Genomic DNA, 22,101 nt, shown 5'->3' with positions numbered 1-22,101 from the left:
GAGAGAGAGAGAGAGAGAGAGAGAGAGAGAGAGAGAGAGAGAGAGAGAGAGAGAGAGAGAGAGAGAGCGAGCGAGAGAGCGGAGAGAGAGCAGAGAGCAGAGAGAGGAGAGAGAGCAGAGAGAGAGAGAGGAGAGAGAACAGAGAGAGAGAGGAGAGAGAGCGGAGAGAGAGGAGATAGAGAGTGGAGAGAGAGAGAGCGGAGAGAGCGGAGAGAGCGGAGAGAGAGCGGAGAGAGAGAGCAGAGAGAGAGCGGAGAGAGAGCAGAGAGAGAGCGGAGGAGAGAGAGAGCAGAGGAGAGAAGAGAGAGAGCAGAGAAGAGAAGAGAGAGCAGAGGAGAGAAGAAGAGAGAAGAGGAGAGAAGAGAGAGCAGATGAGAGAAGAGGAGAGGAGAGAAGAGAGAAGAGGAGAGAAGAGAGCAGAGGAGAGGAGAGAAGAGAGAAGAGGAGAGAAGAGAGAGCAGATGAGAGGAGAGAAGAGGAGAGAAGAGGAGAGAAGAGGAGAGAAGAGGAGAGAGCAGAGCAGAGAGGAGAGAAGAGGAGAGAAGAGGAGAGATGAGGAGCGAAGAAGAGAGAAGATGAGAGAAGAGAGAAGAGGAGAGAAGAGGAGAGAAGAGGAGAGAAGAGGAGAGAAGAGAGAGCAGAGAAGAAAAGAGGAGAGAAGAGGAGAGAAGAGAAGAGAAGAGAAGAGAAGAGAAGAGAAGAGGAAAGAAGAGAAGAGGAGAGAAGAGAGAGCAGAGAAGAGGAGAGAAGAGGAGAGAAGAGAGAGGAGAGAAGAGGAGAGAAGAGAGAGCAGAGAGAGGGGAGAGAAGAGGAGAGAAGAGGAGAGAATAGAGAGCAGAGGAGAGAAGAGGAGAGAAGAGGAGAGAATAGAGAGGAGAGGAGAGAAGAGAGAAGAGGAGAGAAGAGGAGAGAAGAGGAGAGAAGAGGAGAGAAGAGAGAGCAGAGGAGAGAATAGAGAGGAGAGGAGAGAAGAGGAGAGAAGAGGAGAGAAGAGGAGAGAAGAGAGAGCAGAGGAGAGTAGAGAAAGCAGAAGAGAGAGCAGAGGAGAGAAGAGAGACAGAAACAGGGGAAGGGTAGAAGAGACGGGCAGGACGGGTGAGGAAAGGAAGAGGGGGATAGCAGGAGGGAAGAGAGAGACCATGTGAGAGTAAAGTCCCTCACGATGTAGCCTTGAGGTGCAGGCTTAATGGACGAGGCCAAGTGACCATAGTACGACTAGGGACCGGGGGCGACCCCTGAGAGAGGCAGAGTCGGGCAGAGCCTCCAGCTAATGGAGAGAAAAGTGCAGAAAGAGCAGGTGGAGAAAGGGGGGGAATGTGGAGAATAAAGGATGTGTTTCTAGACAGAGGTATGTCAGGGTGGAGAATAAAGGATGACATGTGTTTCTAGACAGAGGTATGTCAGGGAGAATAAGGGATGACATGTGTTTCTAGACAGAGGTATGTCAGGGTGGAGAATAAGGGATGACATGTGTTTCTAGACAGAGGTATGTCAGGGTGGAGAATAAGGGATGACATGTGTTTCTAGACAGAGGTATGTCAGGGTGGAGAATAAAGGATTAAGTGTGTTTCTAGACAGAGGTATGTCAGGGTGGAGAATAAAGGATTAAGTGTGTTTCTAGACAGAGGTATCATCAGGGTGGAGAATAAGGGATGACATGTGTTTCTAGACAGAGGTATGTCAGAGTGGAGAATAAAGGATTAAGTGTGTTTCTAGACAGAGGTATCATCAGGGTGGAGAATAAAGGATGACATGTGTTTCTAGACAGAGGTATGTCAGTGAGAATAAGGGATGAAGTGTGTTTCTAGACAGACAGAGGTATGTCAGGGTGGAGAATAAAGGATGAAGTGTGATTCTAGACAGAGGTATGTCAGGGTGGAGAATAAAGGATGAAGTGTGTTTCTAGACAGAGGTATGTCAGGGAGGATAAGGGATGACATGTGTTTCTAGACAGAGGTCAGGGAGGATAAGGGATGACATGTGTTTCTAGACAGAGGTCAGGGAGGATAAGGGATGACATGTGTTTCTAGACAGAGGTCGGGGAGGATAAGGGATGAAGTGTGTTTCTAGACAGAGGTCAGGGAGGATAAGGGATGACATGTGTTTCTAGACAGAGGTCAGGGAGGATAAGGGATGAAGTGTGTTTCTAGACAGAGGTCAGGGAGGATAAGGGATGACATGTGTTTCTAGACAGAGGTCGGGGAGGATAAGGGATGACATGTGTTTCTAGACAGAGGTCAGGGAGGATAAGGGATGACATGCGTTTCTAGACAGAGGTCAGGGAGGATATGGGATGAAGTGTGTTTCTAGACAGAGGTCGGGGAGGATAAGGGATGACATGTGTTTCTAGACAGAGGTCGGGGAGGATAAGGGATGACATGTGTTTCTAGACAGAGGTCGGGGAGGATAAGGGATGAAATGTGTTTCTAGACAGAGGTCAGGGAGGATAAGGGATGAAGTGTGTTTCTAGACAGAGGTCGGGGAGGATAAGGGATGACATGTGTTTCTAGACAGAGGTCAGGGAGGATAAGGGATGACATGTGTTTCTAGACAGAGGTCGGGGAGGATAAGGGATGAAGTGTGTTTCTAGACAGAGGTCAGGGAGGATAAGGGATGACATGTGTTTCTAGACAGAGGTCGGGGAGGATAAGGGATGACATGTGTTTCTAGACAGAGGTCGGGGAGGATAAGGGATGACATGTGTTTCTAGACAGAGGTCGGGGAGGATAAGGGATGACATGTGTTTCTAGACAGAGGTCGGGGAGGATAAGGGATGAAGTGTGTTTCTAGACAGAGGTCGGGGAGGATAAGGGATGAAGTGTGTTTCTAGACAGAGGTCGGGGAGGATAAGGGATGACATGTGTTTCTAGACAGAGGTCGGGGAGGATAAGGGATGACATGTGTTTCTAGACAGAGGTCAGGGAGGATAAGGGATGAAGTGTGTTTCTAGACAGAGGTCAGGGGAGGATAAGGGATGACATGTGTTTCTAGACAGAGGTCAGGGAGGATAAGGGATGACATGTGTTTCTAGACAGAGGTCGGGGAGGATAAGGGATGACATGTGTTTCTAGACAGAGGTCAGGGAGGATAAGGGATGACATGTGTTTCTAGACAGAGGTCGGGGAGGATAAGGGATGACATGTGTTTCTAGACAGAGGTCGGGGAGGATAAGGGATGACATGTGTTTCTAGACAGAGGTCGGGGAGGATAAGGGATGAAGTGTGTTTCTAGACAGAGGTCGGGGAGGATAAGGGATGAAGTGTGTTTCTAGACAGAGGTCGGGGAGGATAAGGGATGAAGTGTGTTTCTAGACAGAGGTCGGGGAGGATAAGGGATGACGTGTGTTTCTAGACAGAGGTCGGGGAGGATAAGGGATGACATGTGAGGTATGTCAGGAGTGTCATTTCTTTTCAGCTTCAGGTGGACCATTTGATTTGTTATGTCACCGTCTCTGAGCTCAGCCAACTCTCAGTGTGTCGAGGGGGTGTGGCCCTCTGTTCATTGAAAGGAGATGTCAAATTACAGTAGTATCATGGGACCAGTGTGCTTGGTTGTTATGGTAAATTAACATTGGCTAACATGTGCTAGCAGGTGAATAAATAGTCACAGTTGCTGTGTTTGAACCACTAAAATTGACAAAGTAGTTTCATTAGTCGTTTGTGGACAAGCTAGCTGATATCCTTTATACCTACTAAAACGAACTGATGGGCCAATTAGGGTAAACAGGATTTTACTGTTATGAGGAAAATAACTTACTATGAGACTAAAGTAATTAGCCCAGAGACAGTCTGATTAGCCTGAACTGCCCTTTGCCATGATCGATGACGACAGTATCACGGATAATTCCAGTAGGCTAATTCGTTTGACGCACTCGGGCACAGTGCACTGCACACTAACAGCAATTCTCAATAAAGAGAAAATGAGGAGGTAATTCAGAGGAACAGTGTTTTCAAACTGCAATACCTAAATGTGGTAAGTTAGAGCGTTGTGTTCAGTCATAGTTAAAGTACCTTGAGTACCTTCTTGTGATGCATCACCTTCATGCATCACACATGTCCAAAACATCTCGAAGTGGATTAACATGGTTATTCATGGCTTTGTCAATATTCCAATGTACAGCGTACAGTGTCCCCCAACCACCCCACCATTTTTTTTTTTTTTTTTAGAGACAAGTGATACAGGGACACAGGTAAGGTCTTACAATGGCTTAGTGATTATAACAGTGCAGTTCAGCATTCAGTAACCCATACTTTTTGTGAATGTGTTTTTGATACTACATTCTGTTGAACACACACCTCAAAACCGTACCTAAGGAAAATTGGCTCAATTGCAAGAAAAGTAATAGACTAGTTATGATATTACATTCTGCATAATTCGTATGCAAAATATTGTGATTCCCTGCTTTAGTCTGTTGACACATTTCTATACTAAAAATGCTTGTGTAGTCCTGTGTCATATGTCATATAACTGAATTGTATAGAAACAACTCACCAAAAGTGACTATTGCACAACTGATTTGGATTGAAAAATCCACCCCCCCTCCCTCCTCGCCATACCTTGCCTTTTACTGAAACGACGCCACTGACCCCCCCCCCCCCCCCCCACCTACCCAACCTCCTCCAATAATAATAATAATAATAATAATAATAATGGATTGGATGTACAGTTTCTACGTCAAATGTATATACTCTCTTTTCTGGACTCTTTTTGTATCACAAACAGTACTGTATTTGCAAATCTGGTATGTCATAAATGTATAGATGTAGCAGTATACTGTCGTGTGTGTCATATGTTATGATGAATTGAAAATGGGGGACCCTGATGTAAACAAGACGAAAGTCTTTCTCTGGTCTGCATCCCCTTAACAATTGTATGTATTGAGCTGTATACTGTACTGTACCCATCCTGCAATCTGTTAATAAAGTTTTCAATCAATCAATCAATCGATCAATCAATTCCGTGGTTCGATTAGTAAATAATTTTTTTGAAACGTGCTTAGAAATAAAACACAACTTTCGCGAGTAAAACATAGCAGAGCAGACCAGACGGAGTTTGGCTGCCTACTTCTCAGCTCAACATTATGATAACAGCCTCAGGTGGTGTACCTTTTTTATTGTCACCACACTTTAATTAAAGTGGAATGACCTGCGGCTGTGATCACAATGAACAACAACAACAACTATAAGCTGCACTACTGGAGTAATTACCCCCCCCCGCTGTGTTTGACCTAATGAAGCTCTTACCTGATGCTGGTGCCTCGGAGTCTGACCGAGGTCCCATCATTGTCAACACTCGTTTGGTTTAGAAAGCAACGCTGCACATTGTCGATGCAATCCTCCTGGCCGTGAGACCAAATGCATCTGACAGAACACGTCCCTCTCAATGCTCTGTCTTCATTACGAGGGGCAAGTTAAACCCGCGACGAAGAGCCCACAGGAAAATGTGTTCAGGTGAGCTAAATACATCGGAGCATCTTTTTTCTGGGCGCAAACATAAACCTCCTGTAAGTAGCTTGCAAATCACAAGATACCTGGCTGCTACAAGACAAGACCACTATTCTAATTACAAGGCTATCTCTGGAAGTTGATTGGCCGTGTTGTTTAGAGAAAATTATAGTCTCTGGATGCAACGTCTTCTCTTGGAAACTGTAGAGAATGCAGCTCGAATAGATGTTGACACGCGCTCTGTGATCCCTCCTGTGTCTCCTGTGTCCGGTGTCTGTCAGCAGCATCCTCAGCATCCTCCTCTCCTCGGTGCTGGTCCGAAGGACAGGGGAGAGGATCCACTCTGGAGCTTTACTACAACAAAAAAAGGACCCATGCCTCCTTCGCCATCTGCCGGACAATCATGAAATGGTCCGTTTACCTTTGACTTGTACTGGATATTTGCGACTTGTATTTAAATGACTTAATTAACCCTTGGCTTTCACTGCCACACCACAGAAGGTTAACCCTTTACTATCTCACACTACCGAATAAAGGGTTAACCTTCTGTAGTGTGGCAGTGAAAGGGTTAACCTGCTGTTGTGTGGCAGTGAAAGGGTTAACCTTCTGTGTACTATTGTTGCAGTGAAAGGGTTAACCGTTTGGTAGTGCGGCAGTGATTAAAGTGTTAAAGGGAAACTATACGCCCAATTTATTAATTTATAATGTTACCATATGGTCTTACGAAGACCATCTAAAAAGATGAGTGAAAACAATCAACTGCATGTCATCCAAATCCAAAAACTGGAGTGCTAAAACTAAAATAATGTGATGTCATCATCAAGTATAAAGTCTGGAGCTGCTCCATAGATAATGCATTGGGAAAGATATGTTTTAGGTGACTGAGAGCAGACAGGGGAATGCACTGAGTATATGGGTACATGTTCAGTTTCAGCACTGAGAATACTGTAGAATAGAGCTTATTTCAAACAAACATTATGTGGGTCCACAACATCTGTCTCCCATTCATTGTCAATGGATAAGCTGCAGACTATACCCGATAATTATCTGGCGTCTGGCTTTATGAGAGAGTAGCTCATGTTCACAAATATTGATTGAGGGCAAGGGCAAACATATATTTGGCAAACATATATTTGAGTTCTTAATTCAGGTGGTGTTCCCGTTTGCGTGTAGTCTTTTACCAACGCACTTGCAGTTCCGCGTTCGGGTTCCGCGATCTGATTGGCCAGTGACGTATTCGGGTGCAAAGCACCTGTGATCAATATATTACTGTCGATACCATTTCCCGTTTATGAACAAGCCTATCAGAAGAGATAATGGGAAATCAGGTATGTAACGCGGTATGTAATATGCATGGTATTTTGCAACGCCACTAATTCGAGTGCTGGTGGTATGTGTTTTATACATGTTTCAAGGCCCTCTGGTGGCAGCTGGGGCATTGAAACATGTATAAAACGCGTGTAGTCTTTTACCAACGCACTTGCAGTTTTCCGCGATCTGATTGGCCAGTGACGTTTCTCTCAGAGCCAATCGCATGACGCCTAGTTCTATCACTGGTTAAGCTTGGCGACTCTTTCGAAGTTGGTTAAGGTTAGAGTTTGGTTTAGAGCAGGGCGATAGACCACCAGCCCTGATTCCAAACTCTAACCTTAACCAACTTCGAAAGAGTCGCCAAGCTTAACCAGTGATAGAACTAGGCGTTAGCTAGCTAGCAGGCTGTTAGAGGCAGAAATAGGCGTAACGCGATTGGCTCTGAGAGAAACGTCACTGGCCGATCAGATTGCGGAACCCGAATGCGGAACTGCAAGTGCGTTGGTAAAAGACTACACGCGACCTTGGACTTACTATGCTGGGGTCATGTTTACCATTCACGAGAAGAGGCCATATGAATGACCCACTGGTGTGGTAAAAAAATTCACAAAAACATTTCTGAAAGCTCAGAGTTCACTAGTTTTTTTTATTTATTTTTTTATCTTTTCCCCCCTCCTTTTTCCTCAGATTTTCTCCCATCCCAATGTCAGTCGTTATGCCAATTCCCAATCCCCTTCCTGGGCGCTGCGCACTTACCCCCCACAGTCAGTCTGGGAGAGTGGAGGCTATCATGTGCTTCCTCCGACACACGTCTAGCCAATCAACCGCTACTTTTCACCTGGCAGCGCGGACTCTCACTGAGAGGGTGTAACGTGTGGAAGGATCACACTACCCCCCTTAGATCCTATCCGCGCTGAGCAGGCGCCCCGACCGAACTGTAGGAGTCGCTGTTTACAACGACCCGGACCCACCCCGCCAGCTTTCCCACCCTCTAATACAGCCAATTGTATTAGTGTGAACGGCCAGCCAAGCTGGTGACAACGCCGGAGCTGTGAGCTGGATTCGAACAGGCGAATCCAGCGTCTCCGGTGTTGGTGACGAACGCAATCTCCGCTACGCCACCTGACCGCCCCTAGAGTTCACTAGTTGTAACTTGGTGATGACGTTTAAAAAAAAACTAAAATAAAAAATGTGCAGTGAACATGGAATTATTGCTGAATGAATGAATGAATGAAAACTTTATTTAACAGATTGCAGAATGGGTACAATACAGTACGGCTCAATACATACAATTGTTAAGGGGATGCAGACCTGAGAAAGACGTTTGTCTTGTTTCCATCAGGGTCCCCCATTTTCAATTCATATAGACATTTATGACATACACAACATACATGACATTTATGGCATAGGGACATATAGGTATTTAGTACTGATACATTTGTGACATAAACGGTATTCAAATATACAGTACTGTTACCCCTAGATCCTGACAGAGTATATACATATGATGGGGAGGGGACTGTACTTTAGGAGGGGGTGGGTGGGTGGGAGAGAAATATACATACGGCGGGGAGGGAATATATACATGCGGTGGGGAGGAGACTGTCTATTAGGAGGTGGTGGAATTATTGTGAATTTACTCTTTCTAAGTCAATTAATATTATATCTGAGGAAAATGTTGATATTCACAATGGACTCATCTTGTTCCTCTGCCATGTTATGACTTTGCATTTAGTTAGCTAAATTAACCTCTGTGGCTTTAAGACGCATTGCCCAGTTGCCTAGCCTTAAATACATTAGACCACATCAATACCAAATTAAATCATGTTTTTTTTCTTCTCTCAAGTTACATTTTAAACACACACAACATAAATTCATATTCTATCCTGACAACAATGATGATACATCCATATTAATCCTTTTTTTCTTTTTCCTCTTTTCTAATCTCACATAATGAGATTGTCCACCCGAAAAGGTTTAAAGCCCACCTCTACAGAACATACCTTCAACCACTCTGTCCTCCGCCGCTTGCCTCGCGAATATTCCCCTCACGTTAAAAAAGATATTCATCCTATTGCCGCAAAGAGACACAACTCTGCTGGTACGTCTCCAGAACACTGTGAGTTGCTCGGCGTGTGTGTTTTCCTTGTTGAACCCGTCGTTCTCCAGGGAAATGTTACCAGCGTCATCTGTTTAAAAGCCACACACAGCCCATGCTTTCCCATGCCCGTGTTCCTACGACCTCACTTATCTCTCTTTGAATCTCTGTTCCCATAGACTTCACTTTCCCTGCTACTACTTCCTCCAATTATTTAATGTTTTCATAATTCAATCTGTGTCTGCATTTCCCATCTGGCAAAATAGATTAGGAGTTAACGCTGTAATTTGTCTTGGTTAAAGTCAGAAGGTTGGTCATAGAATCGCATAGCATGTCTGTACTGTACTGATGCATACATGCATAACGCACATGCGCACACACACACACACACGCATGCACACGCACATTCACACTGTATTTAGATATTGTATGAATGATATATAACATTGTAACGTGTTGGTGATCTCTTGACAAATGGATTTAATATGCAGTATTATGAAATGCAAAACACATCAAACAAGTCATAATAGCACTTTCTTTCGCTAACAACTTATTACTTCCTCCATTTCTTTCCTCTAGCTCATACTCTTTACCAAAGAACCTACCTATTCCTTCACAAAAACCCATAAACAATACAATCGCAAGTCACAAAAAAGCAGCAATTTTCATTATTCACGCATTATTTACATGAGACCATGGGAACACACACAAAAAACACTACCCTTGGCAAACTTTGACCATGGTTACGGGCGGCCATTGTATAAATAATTTCCCACGGTAAATTGTTCTGTGCATCAGTGTTACATCTACTGTTAGTATGGCTGCTTGTTTCTTTTTCCTCATTATATACTGTTAATATGTTATTCTCCTCTCCTTTGCCCTCTTGTACTAAAAAAAATAAATAAAAAAAAATCTTCTTCAATCTTCCATGTTTTCGCTATAGTGTCTACCTTGTGTCTCTGATCCTGTTTTGTAGTTTATTTTGTAGACCATGCTTACAAGTATTTCGTTCATATTGTTTATGAACCATGAGATGGGAGTGGAACTTTGTACAAGCCCTTTGGGCTTCGTTCCCGCCTAGCACTGTTTTTTTCTTTTTTAATAATGTGCTAAATAAATAAAATAAACTAAACATTACTGTAGTCAAACAGTAGGGTATGTTAATAACATTAATAGTCCCATAATGCACTCTGGTGTCCATCATAACTGTACAGTACATCCATTGATTGTCTCTGTTCCTTCACATCATGTAATCGTAGTCCGAGCGCAGGATGGCCACTCTGCCTCCTGGATGCTTGGTCTTCATGCTCCCAAAGTGTCTGTGAACAGATGAGCAGGGAGGAATCAGATTGCAGTGTTAGAGAATAGAGACATCCTTGAGGGCTAATCACCAACCCTCATCAGAATCAGATTGCAGTGTTGGAGACATCCTTGAGGGCTAATCATAATCACCAAACCCTCATCAGCCACGTTGCTTTATTAATGCAAAACAGCAGAGCTATTTACATCAGCTCGGCTCATATGGCACGATATCACTTCCTTGATCATCATAGACTGGAAATGTGATGTTTTTCTTTCTTGATACGCTATAATTTGATGGTCTGCAATGTTAGTTAATGTGACTCTGTCTCTCTCTCTCTCTCTGGTCAGCCAGGCTTCCTCAATGAATGATCTCTCTCTCTCTCTCTCTCTCTCTCTCTCTCTCTCTCTCTCTCTCTCTCTCTGAGTCATCCATCATCCATTTTATATCCTTCTGGTTCCATGCTGTACCTCCATGTGTTGGTCTCATGGCTGTACACCTCTATGGTCTTCATGTTGGTGATGTCATCAGAACCTCCCACAGCCAGCAACGCTCCGTAGAAAACCACAAGGGACACCTGAGGCAAAATAAACAAGAAGGTAGGTGAATAGTGTACAAATGTATATATGAGCAACTGGGTTTTGAATCACATGTATTTTGTACATTTATTAAAAAATGTTTAGCTAGAAAGCCATGGGGCAGATGATCAAGGAGCGTTAGTGTAACTGAGGGGTACAATTCCCTGACTGTATTGAGAGTATGGTATTATTAAACCACTACTTAGTTATGTACTTTAATTACTGGCCATACAGTACATGAATATATATGGTGAACACCCACACAAGAATACGGCAATGACACATAAAGTTCTATTTAGAGGGTATTTATTATTATCAGAGCAAGCAACGTTAGGTTACAGATTGAGAATTATACTCGCGCTTGTAAGGCGAAGAACACACGTAAAGTAGGTCAAGAGCGTAAGTCAATGAGAATAGTAAGATGGGTCTAAACTGACGCCACCTGTAGCATAGCAATTACATAAGGCACACTAGTACCAGCTGGAGACACTGGGGGGTTCCCTCCGGGTGTAAGGCCGGCAGGGTAGAGGAATGTTCGGGTGCAAAGTCTGGGTCAACGCGGAATAACGAGGCTCCAGATACAGGAGCCAGTGCAGTACTCCCTTGATCCGTAGACAAAGCAACAGCTATAATCCAGTATGCTCGACAGCATGGATGAAAGCTAGCCAACCTCTTCCTAGAGGCGGGCTCGAGTGATGCTCCTCACGGGGGGTAGATCCCAAACGATAGTGGGGTCGACGGTTCTCTGCTCCAGCAGTCACGGTACCAAAGCAATATAATCCAACCAGAAAAGGTTCTGCAGTCGCCGGTGTAGGTTCTCCGGTGTACATATCCAACGGTTCTCGTCTAGGACTCCTCGTGTGGGGGCACGAGTTTAGGCCGCCCAGCCTGGATAAGTGCACTAGCTATATACACGACAAACCGGTGGTAATGCTGGTCACTGAAGAACGGTAGCCGCACGATACACTATAAATGATAGACTATTACTTCACATTAGAATAAGTCGAACTCAACGGTACTGCGTTAAACTCTGACACTTTAGCAATCTATTTGCACGCGGTTCTCAAGGCTCTATTCAGAGGCAAAGTTGCCCACTTCACTACACGTTGTCTCGTGGTGAAGGCTTTACTAGTAATGAACGAATTGCTGCTGTTTCCACCTGCGCCGTATTTATACGTAAGGTGAATTATCTAGTGCCAACCTCAGTTCTGTCTCGAATTACTGCGCAAACCTGGACATGTTGAGACATGCCTTGGCGTTGCCTTTGAACTTGCCATTGGGGGTATGGTCGTTGGCGCCTAGGGGTCGCTGTCCAATAGGAGAACTAATATTATGGTCTGGTTTGTACCCAGGTAAAGGGATATTCCGTGTATATATACAAAGAATATACAAGGGATATCAAACGATATACAAATATTATACAAGGGATATCAAGCAATAAATATATATATTCGGTTTAATCTGACCCTTTGTAACAGCCGCCTCCTAATTAGTCCGCACCTAATTAGATAAAGCAAAGACAGATTAATAGTCCTGTCAACTACTCAATGTCTGTTGTGGGGAGTAGGGCAATCTACAAAGTCAGTGGGTCATGATCATCATCAAGGGAGTCAGGGAGCCTTGGCAACTCTATCAGCCTCGCCACGGGTCGGGTGTGGCGGTGAGGCAGGTCGGCCCTCCTGGGTATACTGGGATGTGCTTGGCTGTGTCTCCACATCCTCCGTCTGTTCCTCTTGTTTGGTCTGTACCCCGTCTGAGGAGGGGCCGGTTCCGGCCGCCCCATCAAGGAGTCGCTTGGGGTGCTGGGTTCGAGGTCAGCTACGTCGCTTGGAGCGCAGCTGAGGGGGGTGGAGTTCGGAACTCCCTCTTCTTGTGCCCACGGTTCTCTCACAGGCCTCTCGTCTAATGTCAATAGCCTCTCAACGGGCTGTACGGGAGAGTGGCCGGTGTCGCTCACCTTTGTGTGCAGGCAGCGTGTAGACGTGGGTTGACTGTCAAGTCCGTAGAGGGGGCCCTGGAGCGTCCACCCCAGTCGGGTCTGAACCGCGACTGGGCATCCTTTGGGTCCGATGTGGGCCGCCTCAATTGGGAGAATGAGGTCCGCGTGGTCGGAGCCTATGAGCAGGGTCGGTGTGGCGCCGTCGATAAGCGGTATAGGTAGTTGACGTAGGTGCACGTACTTCGCCATCAGCTGTGGGATGGGGTAGGTGTACTGTGACAGGCCTATGTCGTGGCTAGGTGAAGACGTTGGTGATGCTATACTGCTTCTCGGGCTGCTCGATCGCTGCTATCTTGAAGGAGACATTTTCACCCTTTATGGTCTTCTGGTCTCTTCTAATGGTACGGATTGTCATTGTTCCTTTTGCACACCGCAGGCCCAACTGGGCTGCGGCGGAAGCGAGGAGGAGAGTCTTTTCAGACCCATCGTCTAGGACGGCGTAAGTGTCCAGGACCTTGTCCTCGTAGCTCAGGAGCACTCTGACCACTTTGATGAGCACTCGGGGGGTCCCGCTATGCTTGGGGTCTATGTGGAGCACTCCTGTTGGTCGGTTGCCTTGGATCTTCTGTAGTGGTGCCGACTCGCGGTCGTCCGAGTAGCACCGTGACTCCCAGTGTCTGCTGTAGCAGTCAGGACACCAGGGGACGGTCCTATGGATCTTCGGTAGTGGTGCCACCGCCTCGGCCTGATACATCACCGTGACGGGCCCACTTTGGTTTCCTGGCGGACGCTTGTTGATGTCGTGCAGGACCTCCAAGTGGGCGCCGTCACACTTGCTGCATTTCTTCTTTAAACGGCACTCAGCTGCCATATGGCTGCGCGCGCAGCGGAAGCAGCGGCGGTTGGCTTTGATCCACTGACTCACCTCGTCCGTGGTCAGCTTCTTGAAAGTGTCACATTGATACAGCCGATGTTCCCCTTCACAGTACTGGCATTCAATCTTCCACTCCCCCTTGGTCGGGGGGTTGCTGTGGTTCTCGTGCTGCGGCACTGACTCGGCCTGGTGCATAACAGTCACTGACCGGCGGTTATCATTAGATCCCCGAGGTCCATCTCTTGGGCTTGGTCCACTCCACACGAACGTGTCCAGTCGTAGGCTGCTGACCTCCCTGGCGAGGAAATCAGCTAGGTCTAGGAGGGATGCCTCTGGGCCGTTGGGGTCGCGGTGGTCTCTCTGCCGCCGAAAACGCTCTTGGCGGGCTGGAGGGAGCTTCTCTAGTATTCGTTCTACATTAGAGTTAGCATATAGTTCATGTCTCCCTTTCTCCTTTTGGGATCCCAGCATCCCTACCAGGGATTGTACCTTGATAGAGAGGTCATCCAATGCTCTATTGTCTTTGGCTGGGGGGAGGCGGTCGATATCTCTTATTTCTTGTATCACGTAGTCCCATATGCGTCCATAACGCTGGTCGAGGGCCACTAGAGCTGCGGAGTATGGGGTGCTTGAGTTGGAATATGCCAGCGCTATATTATGCGCTCTGGGCACCTTGAGATGCTTGAGGAGGATGGCATATTTGTACGACTCATCAGGGACGTCGGACATCATAGTCTCCAAGCACATCCGTAATTCCGTGTACTGTGCTCTGTCCTCGCGCGTAAAGTCTGGGAACGTCGGTGTGCCAAGGTACGATGCCATGGATGGCTGGCACATTGGTGAGCGTAGGGGAAGAGACCTCCTGGGCGAGTCTCCCCGTACGTGTTGTCGTGGGTTGGTACTTGGTGGGTACCAGGGGCCGGGTACCCAGGTGCTGTTCCTCGGTGCTGACTGTACGTCAAACTCACCCGTGAGTTGGGTCGGGGGTTTGTAGTGCAGTGACTCGGGGCTGACGTCGGGGCTGTACTGGGCCTCCTGGTCCAGAGTACGTTGCTGCTGGTCAGGGCTGTACTGGGCCTCCTGGTCCAGAGTACGTTGCTGCTGGTGGGCTTGACATTCCTCCTCTTCCTCTTCCTCTTCTAGGTCCTGGAGTCTTCTAGTCAGTCTCTCGGCGACGTAGGCCGGTTCTTCCCGGTGGCTGGGTCTCGTATGGACCGGTCGGGGAGGGGGGTCGGAGACGTAGACAGGATCCTCTTGTTGGCCGGGTCCCGGGTCGCTTCGTCGGGTAGGGGAATGTGCCCTAGACCCTTGTCGTGATGATCTCCGGGAGCTCCGTGCGGAGAGAGGGGGTGTCGCCATGGCAATCAATTGTTCTATCATCTGCGCCTGCAGTCGGTCGCGCTCTGCTTCGCGCTGGACATGGGCGGCGGCGCGCGCTGCTTCGCGCTGGGCATTGGCGGCGTCGCGCTGTGCATTGGCGCTGGCATGGGCGGCGTCGCGCTGTGCATTGGCGGCGTCGCGCTGTGCATTGGCGCTGGCATGGGCGGCGTTGCGCTGTGCATTGGCGGCGGCGCGCTGTGCATCGGCGCGGCCTCTTTCAATGTTCTCTTCCGTCTGAAGGCGTCTGGTCTCCAGTCTTATGCGGTCGTCTTCACTCCTTTGTTGCGCCTGGAAGCGCTCTCGCTCGGTTGCAGAGTGTTCGCGCTCACTAAGGGCTTGCGCTTGGAGTTGCGCGTGAAGGCGCTCTCGTTGGTCTGCAGCTTGTTCGCGCTCGCTCGTCTGTTGAGCCTGAAGGCGTTCTCTTTCCATGGTAGAGTGTTCGCGCTCACTAAGCGTCTGTGCTTGAAGTCACTCGCGTTCAGTGGAGGCTGCCAGGGTGGCGATGAATGCCTGCGCCAGCATCTGGTCCGCTTCGCTGGGGGATGACACTGACGGAGGTGATCGGCTTCTGACAGTGCTCGTTGGAGATCTGTTCTCTTGGCGCGCCCCGAGGTCCATCTCCTGGGCGCGCTTCTCTTCTGGTCGTGTGTCGGGTTCTGTCCCTGGAGCGCTTTCTTTATCCTGGAGCTCTCCGGGGATTATACCGTTGACGTTGTCTGGGGGTATAGTCATGTCATGTCCCCCCTGGTCCCCCCCGTGAGCTTGGTCAGTTTCGTTAGAACCCACTAGGGTCTCTACTGGCAGGGTCGCCTGGTCGGTAGGATTTGACATGCTTTGACTATCCGCTTTATCCGCATTTAACGTCTGTTTAAAGCTAGGTATTAGACTGACAGCGTATTCCTCTAGATAGGGAGGTGGCTGACGTCTGCGCTGCAGGCGTTCTAGCTTGGGAGAGCCGCTTGGGGAGTGTTCACCGCTGGCCATGGTTAATATCAATATTATATTAGATATTACACTGATACCCTCCGGCTCGAAGGACCAATTGTAACTGAGGGGTACAATTCCCTGACTGTATTGAGAGTATGGTATTATTAAACCACTACTTAGTTATGTACTTTAATTACTGGCCATACAGTACATGAATATATATGGTGAACACCCACACAAGAATACGGCAATGACACATAAAGTTCTATTTAGAGGGTATTTATTATTATCAGAGCAAGCAACGTTAGGTTACAGATTGAGAATTATACTCGCGCTTGTAAGGCGAAGAACACACGTAAAGTAGGTCAAGAGCGTAAGTCAATGAGAATAGTAAGATGGGTCTAAACTGACGCCACCTGTAGCATAGCAATTACATAAGGCACACTAGTACCAGCTGGAGACACTGGGGGGTTCCCTCCGGGTGTAAGGCCGGCAGGGTAGAGGAATGTTCGGATGCAAAGTCTGGGTCAACGCGGAATAACGAGGCTCCAGATACAGGAGCCAGTGCAGTACTCCCTTGATCCGTAGACAAAGCAACAGCTATAATCCAGTATGCTCGACAGCATGGATGAAAGCTAGCTAACCTCTTCCTAGAGGCGGGCTCGAGTGATGCTCCTCACGGGGGGTAGATCCCAAACGATAGTGGGGTCGACGGTTCTCTGCTCCAGCAGTCACGGTACCAAAGCAATATAATCCAACCAGAAAAGGTTCTGCAGTCGCCGGTGTAGGTTCTCCGGTGTACATATCCAACGGTTCTCGTCTAGGACTCCTCGTGTGGGGGCACGAGTTTAGGCCGCCCAGCCTGGATAAGTGCACTAGCTATATACACGACGAACCGGTGGTAATGCTGGTCACTGAAGAACGGTAGCCGCACGATACACTATAAATGATAGACTATTACTTCACATTAGAATAAGTCGAACTCAACGGTACTGCGTTAAACTCTGACACTTTAGCAATCTATTCGCACGCGGTTCTCAAGGCTCTATTCAGAGGCAAAGTTGCCCACTTCACTACACGTTGTCTCGTGGTGAAGGCTTTACTAGTAATGAACGAATTGCTGCTGTTTCCACCTGCGCCGTATTTATACGTAAGGTGAATTATCTAGTGCCAACCTCAGTTCTGTCTCGTATTACTGCGCAAACCTGGACATGTTGAGACATGCCTTGGCGTTGCCTTTGAACTTGCCATTGGGGGTATGGTCGTTGACGCCTAGGGGTCGCTGTCCAATAGGAGAACGAATATTATGGTCTGGTTTGTACCCAGGTAAAGGGATATTCCGTGTATATATACAAAGAATATACAAGGGATATCAAACGATATACAAATATTATACAAGGGATATCAAGCAATAAATATATATATTCGGTTTAATCTGACCCTTTGTAACAGTTAGCATTAGTGTAGTATACAGTTCCAGGTCAGTTCAACTTTATCCCAGATGGGAAACTTGACTTGCAGTCACTTGGCACAAGATGAAAACAACACGGGTACAAACGATTATCCTGGACAGAGGATAATGGAGAACACAACAACACAACAACACAACAAAGCAACATCTAAAGTGCTGGATTATGTGAGCAGCAGTGTTATTGTCCAGTGAACACTCTCGGCACTCACGTCGCTCCTCTTGCTCCTCATGCGCTTCACGGGGCTCCACCTCATGTTCTCCGGGTCAAACTTCTCCGCGGCGCTGAGCTCCAGGCTGAGCTCGTCTTTGCCCCCGGCCACGTAGATGCGTCCCAGGTACACCGTGCAGCCCGCGCTCTCCCGGGGGGTCCGCATGGAGGGGCAGGGGGACCAGGTGCCGTCCACGGGGTCGTATCGCTCCACTGGGGAAGACACACGTGGATGAGAGGGGTCAGCGGGCGATACAGCTCATCTAAGGTGCCGTAGGAACATTTGTTTAGCCTATAGACTGTTGTTTCACTGGAACTCTGTTGCTAGGGAACAGTTTGGACCCACGTGTGTTTGCATTCGAAAGTTATTGCATTAGAAAACACTGCAACAAGAAATAAACTTATATCACTTTGAATATGTGATAGTAATAGTAAAGTATAGTAATACAGTTGTAGCAATACAGTCTATAGTAATACAGTCTGTAGTAAGTCTATAGTAGTTCAAGTTTGTTTATTAATTGTCATAGTAAAATACAGAATACTTTATCATGAAATGCTTTTTTCCGTATGAGCTCTTGGGAGTGCTCGATAAAAATAGATAAAAAGTATAAAATAGAAAGTCAAAAGTACGTTAAAAAAAAGTGTTCAGTCAATATACATATATACAATACAATACAGAGTAAAAAGTGTAACAGTGAGGTACAATGCAGAAATGGGATGAGGTACAAACTTAGGGTAAGGTGCAATGATGTATGAATTGTAATGCACATCTCTACTAATAAATGTAAAGTGTGTTAAAGTGTCTAAAGTGGGTGTTAAGGTGAGTGTTTATTTAAAGTGAGTGTGGATGTGTGTGCTGTGAGTAATAGTCTATAGTCACAGTCTATAGTAATATAGTCTGTAGTAAGTCTATAGGAATACAGTCTATATAGTAATACAGACTGTAGTAAGTCTATAGTAATACAGTCATAGTAATACAGTCTGTAGTAAGTCTATAGTACACAGTAAATTTCGTAGAGTACATTTTACTCAAACTGAGTAAATTTTACTCAAACTGAGTAAAATTTTACTCAGTTTGAGTCAAATGTACTCAGTTTGAGTAAAATCTACTCTGCAAAATGTACTGTGTAGTACAGTCTAGTCTATATAGTAATATAGTCAGTCTATAGTAATATAGTCTATAGTAATAGTCATACAGTCTATAGTCATAGTCTATAGTAATACAGTCTCTAGTAATACAGACTATAGTAATACAGTCTATACTGGTAATACAGCTATAGTAATACAGTATATACTAGTAATACAGCTATAGTAATACAGCTGTAGTAATACAGTATATACTAGTAATACAGCTGTAGTAATACAGACTATAGTAATACAGTCTATACTAGTAATACAGACTATAGTAATACAGTCTATACTAGTAATACAGACTATAGTAATACAGTCTATACTGGTAATACAGCTATAGTAATACAGTCTATACTGGTAATACAGACTATAGTAATACAGTCTATACTGGTAATACAGCTGTAGTAATACAGTCTATACTGGTAATACAGACTATAGTAATACAGTCTATACTAGTAATACAGACTATAGTAATACAGTCTCTAGTAATACAGTCTCTAGTAATACAGCTGTAGCTATATAGTTCACACTGGCACCTATACACAAGACACTGAATGGAAACACTCCACATAACAGCCATAAAATGGAAAATCTATGTCTCAATTGAATATTTCTGCCTCAAATCTAGTTAAAAAACCAATCAAACACCCTGCTACTAGGTTCCCTAAAATATGACCTTGGCATGTTGCCAGATCTGCAGTTGTTTCCCGGAAAAACGACTGATGTTTGGATTTGATGCAAACTGAAAAGGTTGTGGGAATGTTCCTGACTTTCTCTTCTCACAGACAGAAATAGGCACCGACAAGTGATGGCATAACAAGACCCTGGATTATCTCTGGCAGAGTCGAGGGGCAACAATCTGTGTGTGCGTGCATGCACATGTGCATGTGTGTGTGTGTGTGTGTGTGTCTCTGTGCTTGTCCTTACTGTATGTGTGTTTGCGTGTACGCCTGTGTGGGCATACATGTGTGGGTATAGGAGTATAGGATAGTCACAGCAGATAAAGGTCAACCAGTTAATCACGGACTGTAACCTCTCCAAAGAGAAAAACTGGAATAATGGTTAAATTCCCCAAATCTCTGGGGTTACTCTTTACATCTAGTCATTTAGCTGACGCTTTTATCCAAAGCGACTTACAAATTCTGTACGACAAGTCATCAGGAAGGGCACAACTCTTATCAGCTGAACTTTAACTTGTTTACTCAAATCTCTGGGGTTCCTCTTTAACTTGTTTACTCAAATCTCTGGGGTTGCTCTTTAGCTTGTGTACTCTGGGACTTCATGCGCGCTCTCCTGTGTTTTGCGATTATTTTACAGTTGGCCTCTGATTCCACATGAGCCCATTCCTTTTTCGATTGAGCCGCTGTGCGCCCCTCTCCTGACACCACGTTACCCTCACCTGTATCTCGTCCGTGCCTCTTTTCTGGGTGGCCTTGTACCCCGTATTGACACTACTAAATAAGATGTCACGCTTATGTTATACTCCTTATCTTACTCTATAGTATATACCCACATCTGTTTGTACATACCTGCATATAATCCTTTATACATATCTGTAGATACTCTTATCTGTACATATCCCTTACCTACTCTTATTAGTTACGCTGCTGGCCAGTATGACTTACAACATATTAATACTACAACTCTGTACATACATCTGATTAGCACTATTACTCAGTAGTACTGATTTATATATTTTATACCCAGTTTAATCACCTGTATGTTGTATATTACTATTGCACTGTACTGTTACATTTGCACTCTGGATGCCAAACTTGTTTTCGTTGTACTGTACTTGTGCTGTATAACGACAATACATTTGAATCTAATCTAATCTAAACCACCTGCATCAAGAAAGAAAGGTTGAATAAACTGGCTGAATCTGCTGCATATGACTGGTCCTGACTTTAAGATCTATCTAGCACCCAAACGCTATCACCTCCTATTTACCATTTGGTCACATGATACATTTCCATCTTGACGCGTTGACGAGGACTGACTGAAGGCTCCATCAGGGCTACTGATCTATCAACAGTTGGGTCCCGCATCGACTTTAACCCTTTCACTGCCACACTACAGAAGGTTAACCCTTTACTATCACACTGCCGACGGTTATCGGGCTGCGGTCCTCTGACTCCGGTCTCCTCTCCATCCCCACCACCGACCTGCCCCCCCCCCCCCTCTGGAACTCCCTCCCTCCAGACATCCACAATGCTACATCCCTGGACTCCTTCAACCCACCTCAACTCAAATCTTACCTCTTCACCAAATGTATCAATGACTCTGCCTGACTTCCCTCTTTTTATCCTCTGATTTCTTTCTCTTAGTTTGTCCCCTCCTCTGTTAAGTGCCTTGGGCTTCCTGAAAGACACTACTGTATATAAATATAAGAAATTATCATTATTACCTGTGCTGAGGACCACGCTTCCATCGCTCCCGCCGATGACGTACAGGTGACCGTCCAGCACAACGGCCGAAGCCCTGGTGCGACCGGCCGGCAGCGGGATCTGCTTGCTCCACGTGTTCATCTTGGGATCATACCTAGAACAATGACACACGTGTAACTGAAACTGATTCCCAGAGTCAGTTTCACAAGGATGTGTGCACTAATCATCACGGCGCATTACTTTTTCCATACCATGTCCTTCAGGTTTCCAACAAAGGAGCTAGATATCAGCCTAGTTACAACGTAACGTGACATAATGTTAGCCCTAACCCTAACCCTAACCCTAACCCTGGTGTGCAGGGAATGCAAGTACCGTATTAGGTGAAATGACCCTTTAAACTTTTCCTTTGCAGGTGTAATACGAACAAAGTACCAATAGACATATTCAAGGTTATAGGAATGCAAATACCTTATCAGGTGAAATTACCCTTTAAACCATCTTTCTTTACAGGAGAACCAGCAGTGATTCAACTATAATCAATATGTTATCAGTGAGATTCAAGTATCTTACTGGGTACATTGACCCTTTAACTCGTCCTCTTATAGGAGAAATATCAGTGGTTCAAGTATCTTACTGGGTGCATTTACCCTTTAACTCTCCCTTCTTATAGGAGAAATATCAGTGGTTAAAGTATCTTACTGGGCGCATTTACCCTTTAACTCTCCCTTCTTACAGGAGAAATATCAGTAGTTCAAGTATCTTACTGGGTGCATTTACCCTTAAACTCTCCCTTCTTATAGGAGAAATATCAGTTCGTGTCATAGAAAAGGATATGATGGTCCTTGGAAGTTCTTGTGACTCAAGTTCAATTAGTTCGTTAATTCCTGATCCACTTCCTCACTGGGAATGAGGAAGGCAATTTCACAATCCTACCAGGCTGTTGAGGCAACAGGTGTTGAGGCAACAGGGGTAATCAGATCAGGCCGGCATAGCCTTGATCTAGATCTGAGGTTCAGTGGGTTGGCTCGCCATCTTGTGTCGATCCGGCACACT

General features: G+C 45.9%; 1 protein-coding gene across 1 annotated transcript in view; it reads right to left on the bottom strand.

The window, feature by feature from the left end:
* The window catches only part of kcnt1b (potassium sodium-activated channel subfamily T member 1b), a gene marked incomplete at its 5' end in the record, with an annotated part of 317,351 nt that extends 308,526 nt beyond the window's left edge, over positions 1 to 8,825 (bottom strand). The window contains one exon of the mRNA XM_084308105.1: positions 8,759 to 8,825. Coding sequence (XP_084164231.1) covers positions 8,759 to 8,825 — 67 coding nt within the window. The remainder of the gene's footprint in view (positions 1 to 8,758) is intronic.
* Positions 8,826 to 22,101: the final 13,276 nt, after the last annotated feature.

The sequence above is a fragment of the Notolepis coatsorum genome, assembly GCF_963971535.1.
Source record: "Notolepis coatsorum genome assembly, chromosome: 2".
NCBI lineage: Eukaryota > Metazoa > Chordata > Actinopteri > Aulopiformes > Paralepididae > Notolepis > Notolepis coatsorum.
Note: the sequence above shows the minus strand (reverse complement) of the source record. Positions and strands in the feature narration are given on the sequence as shown.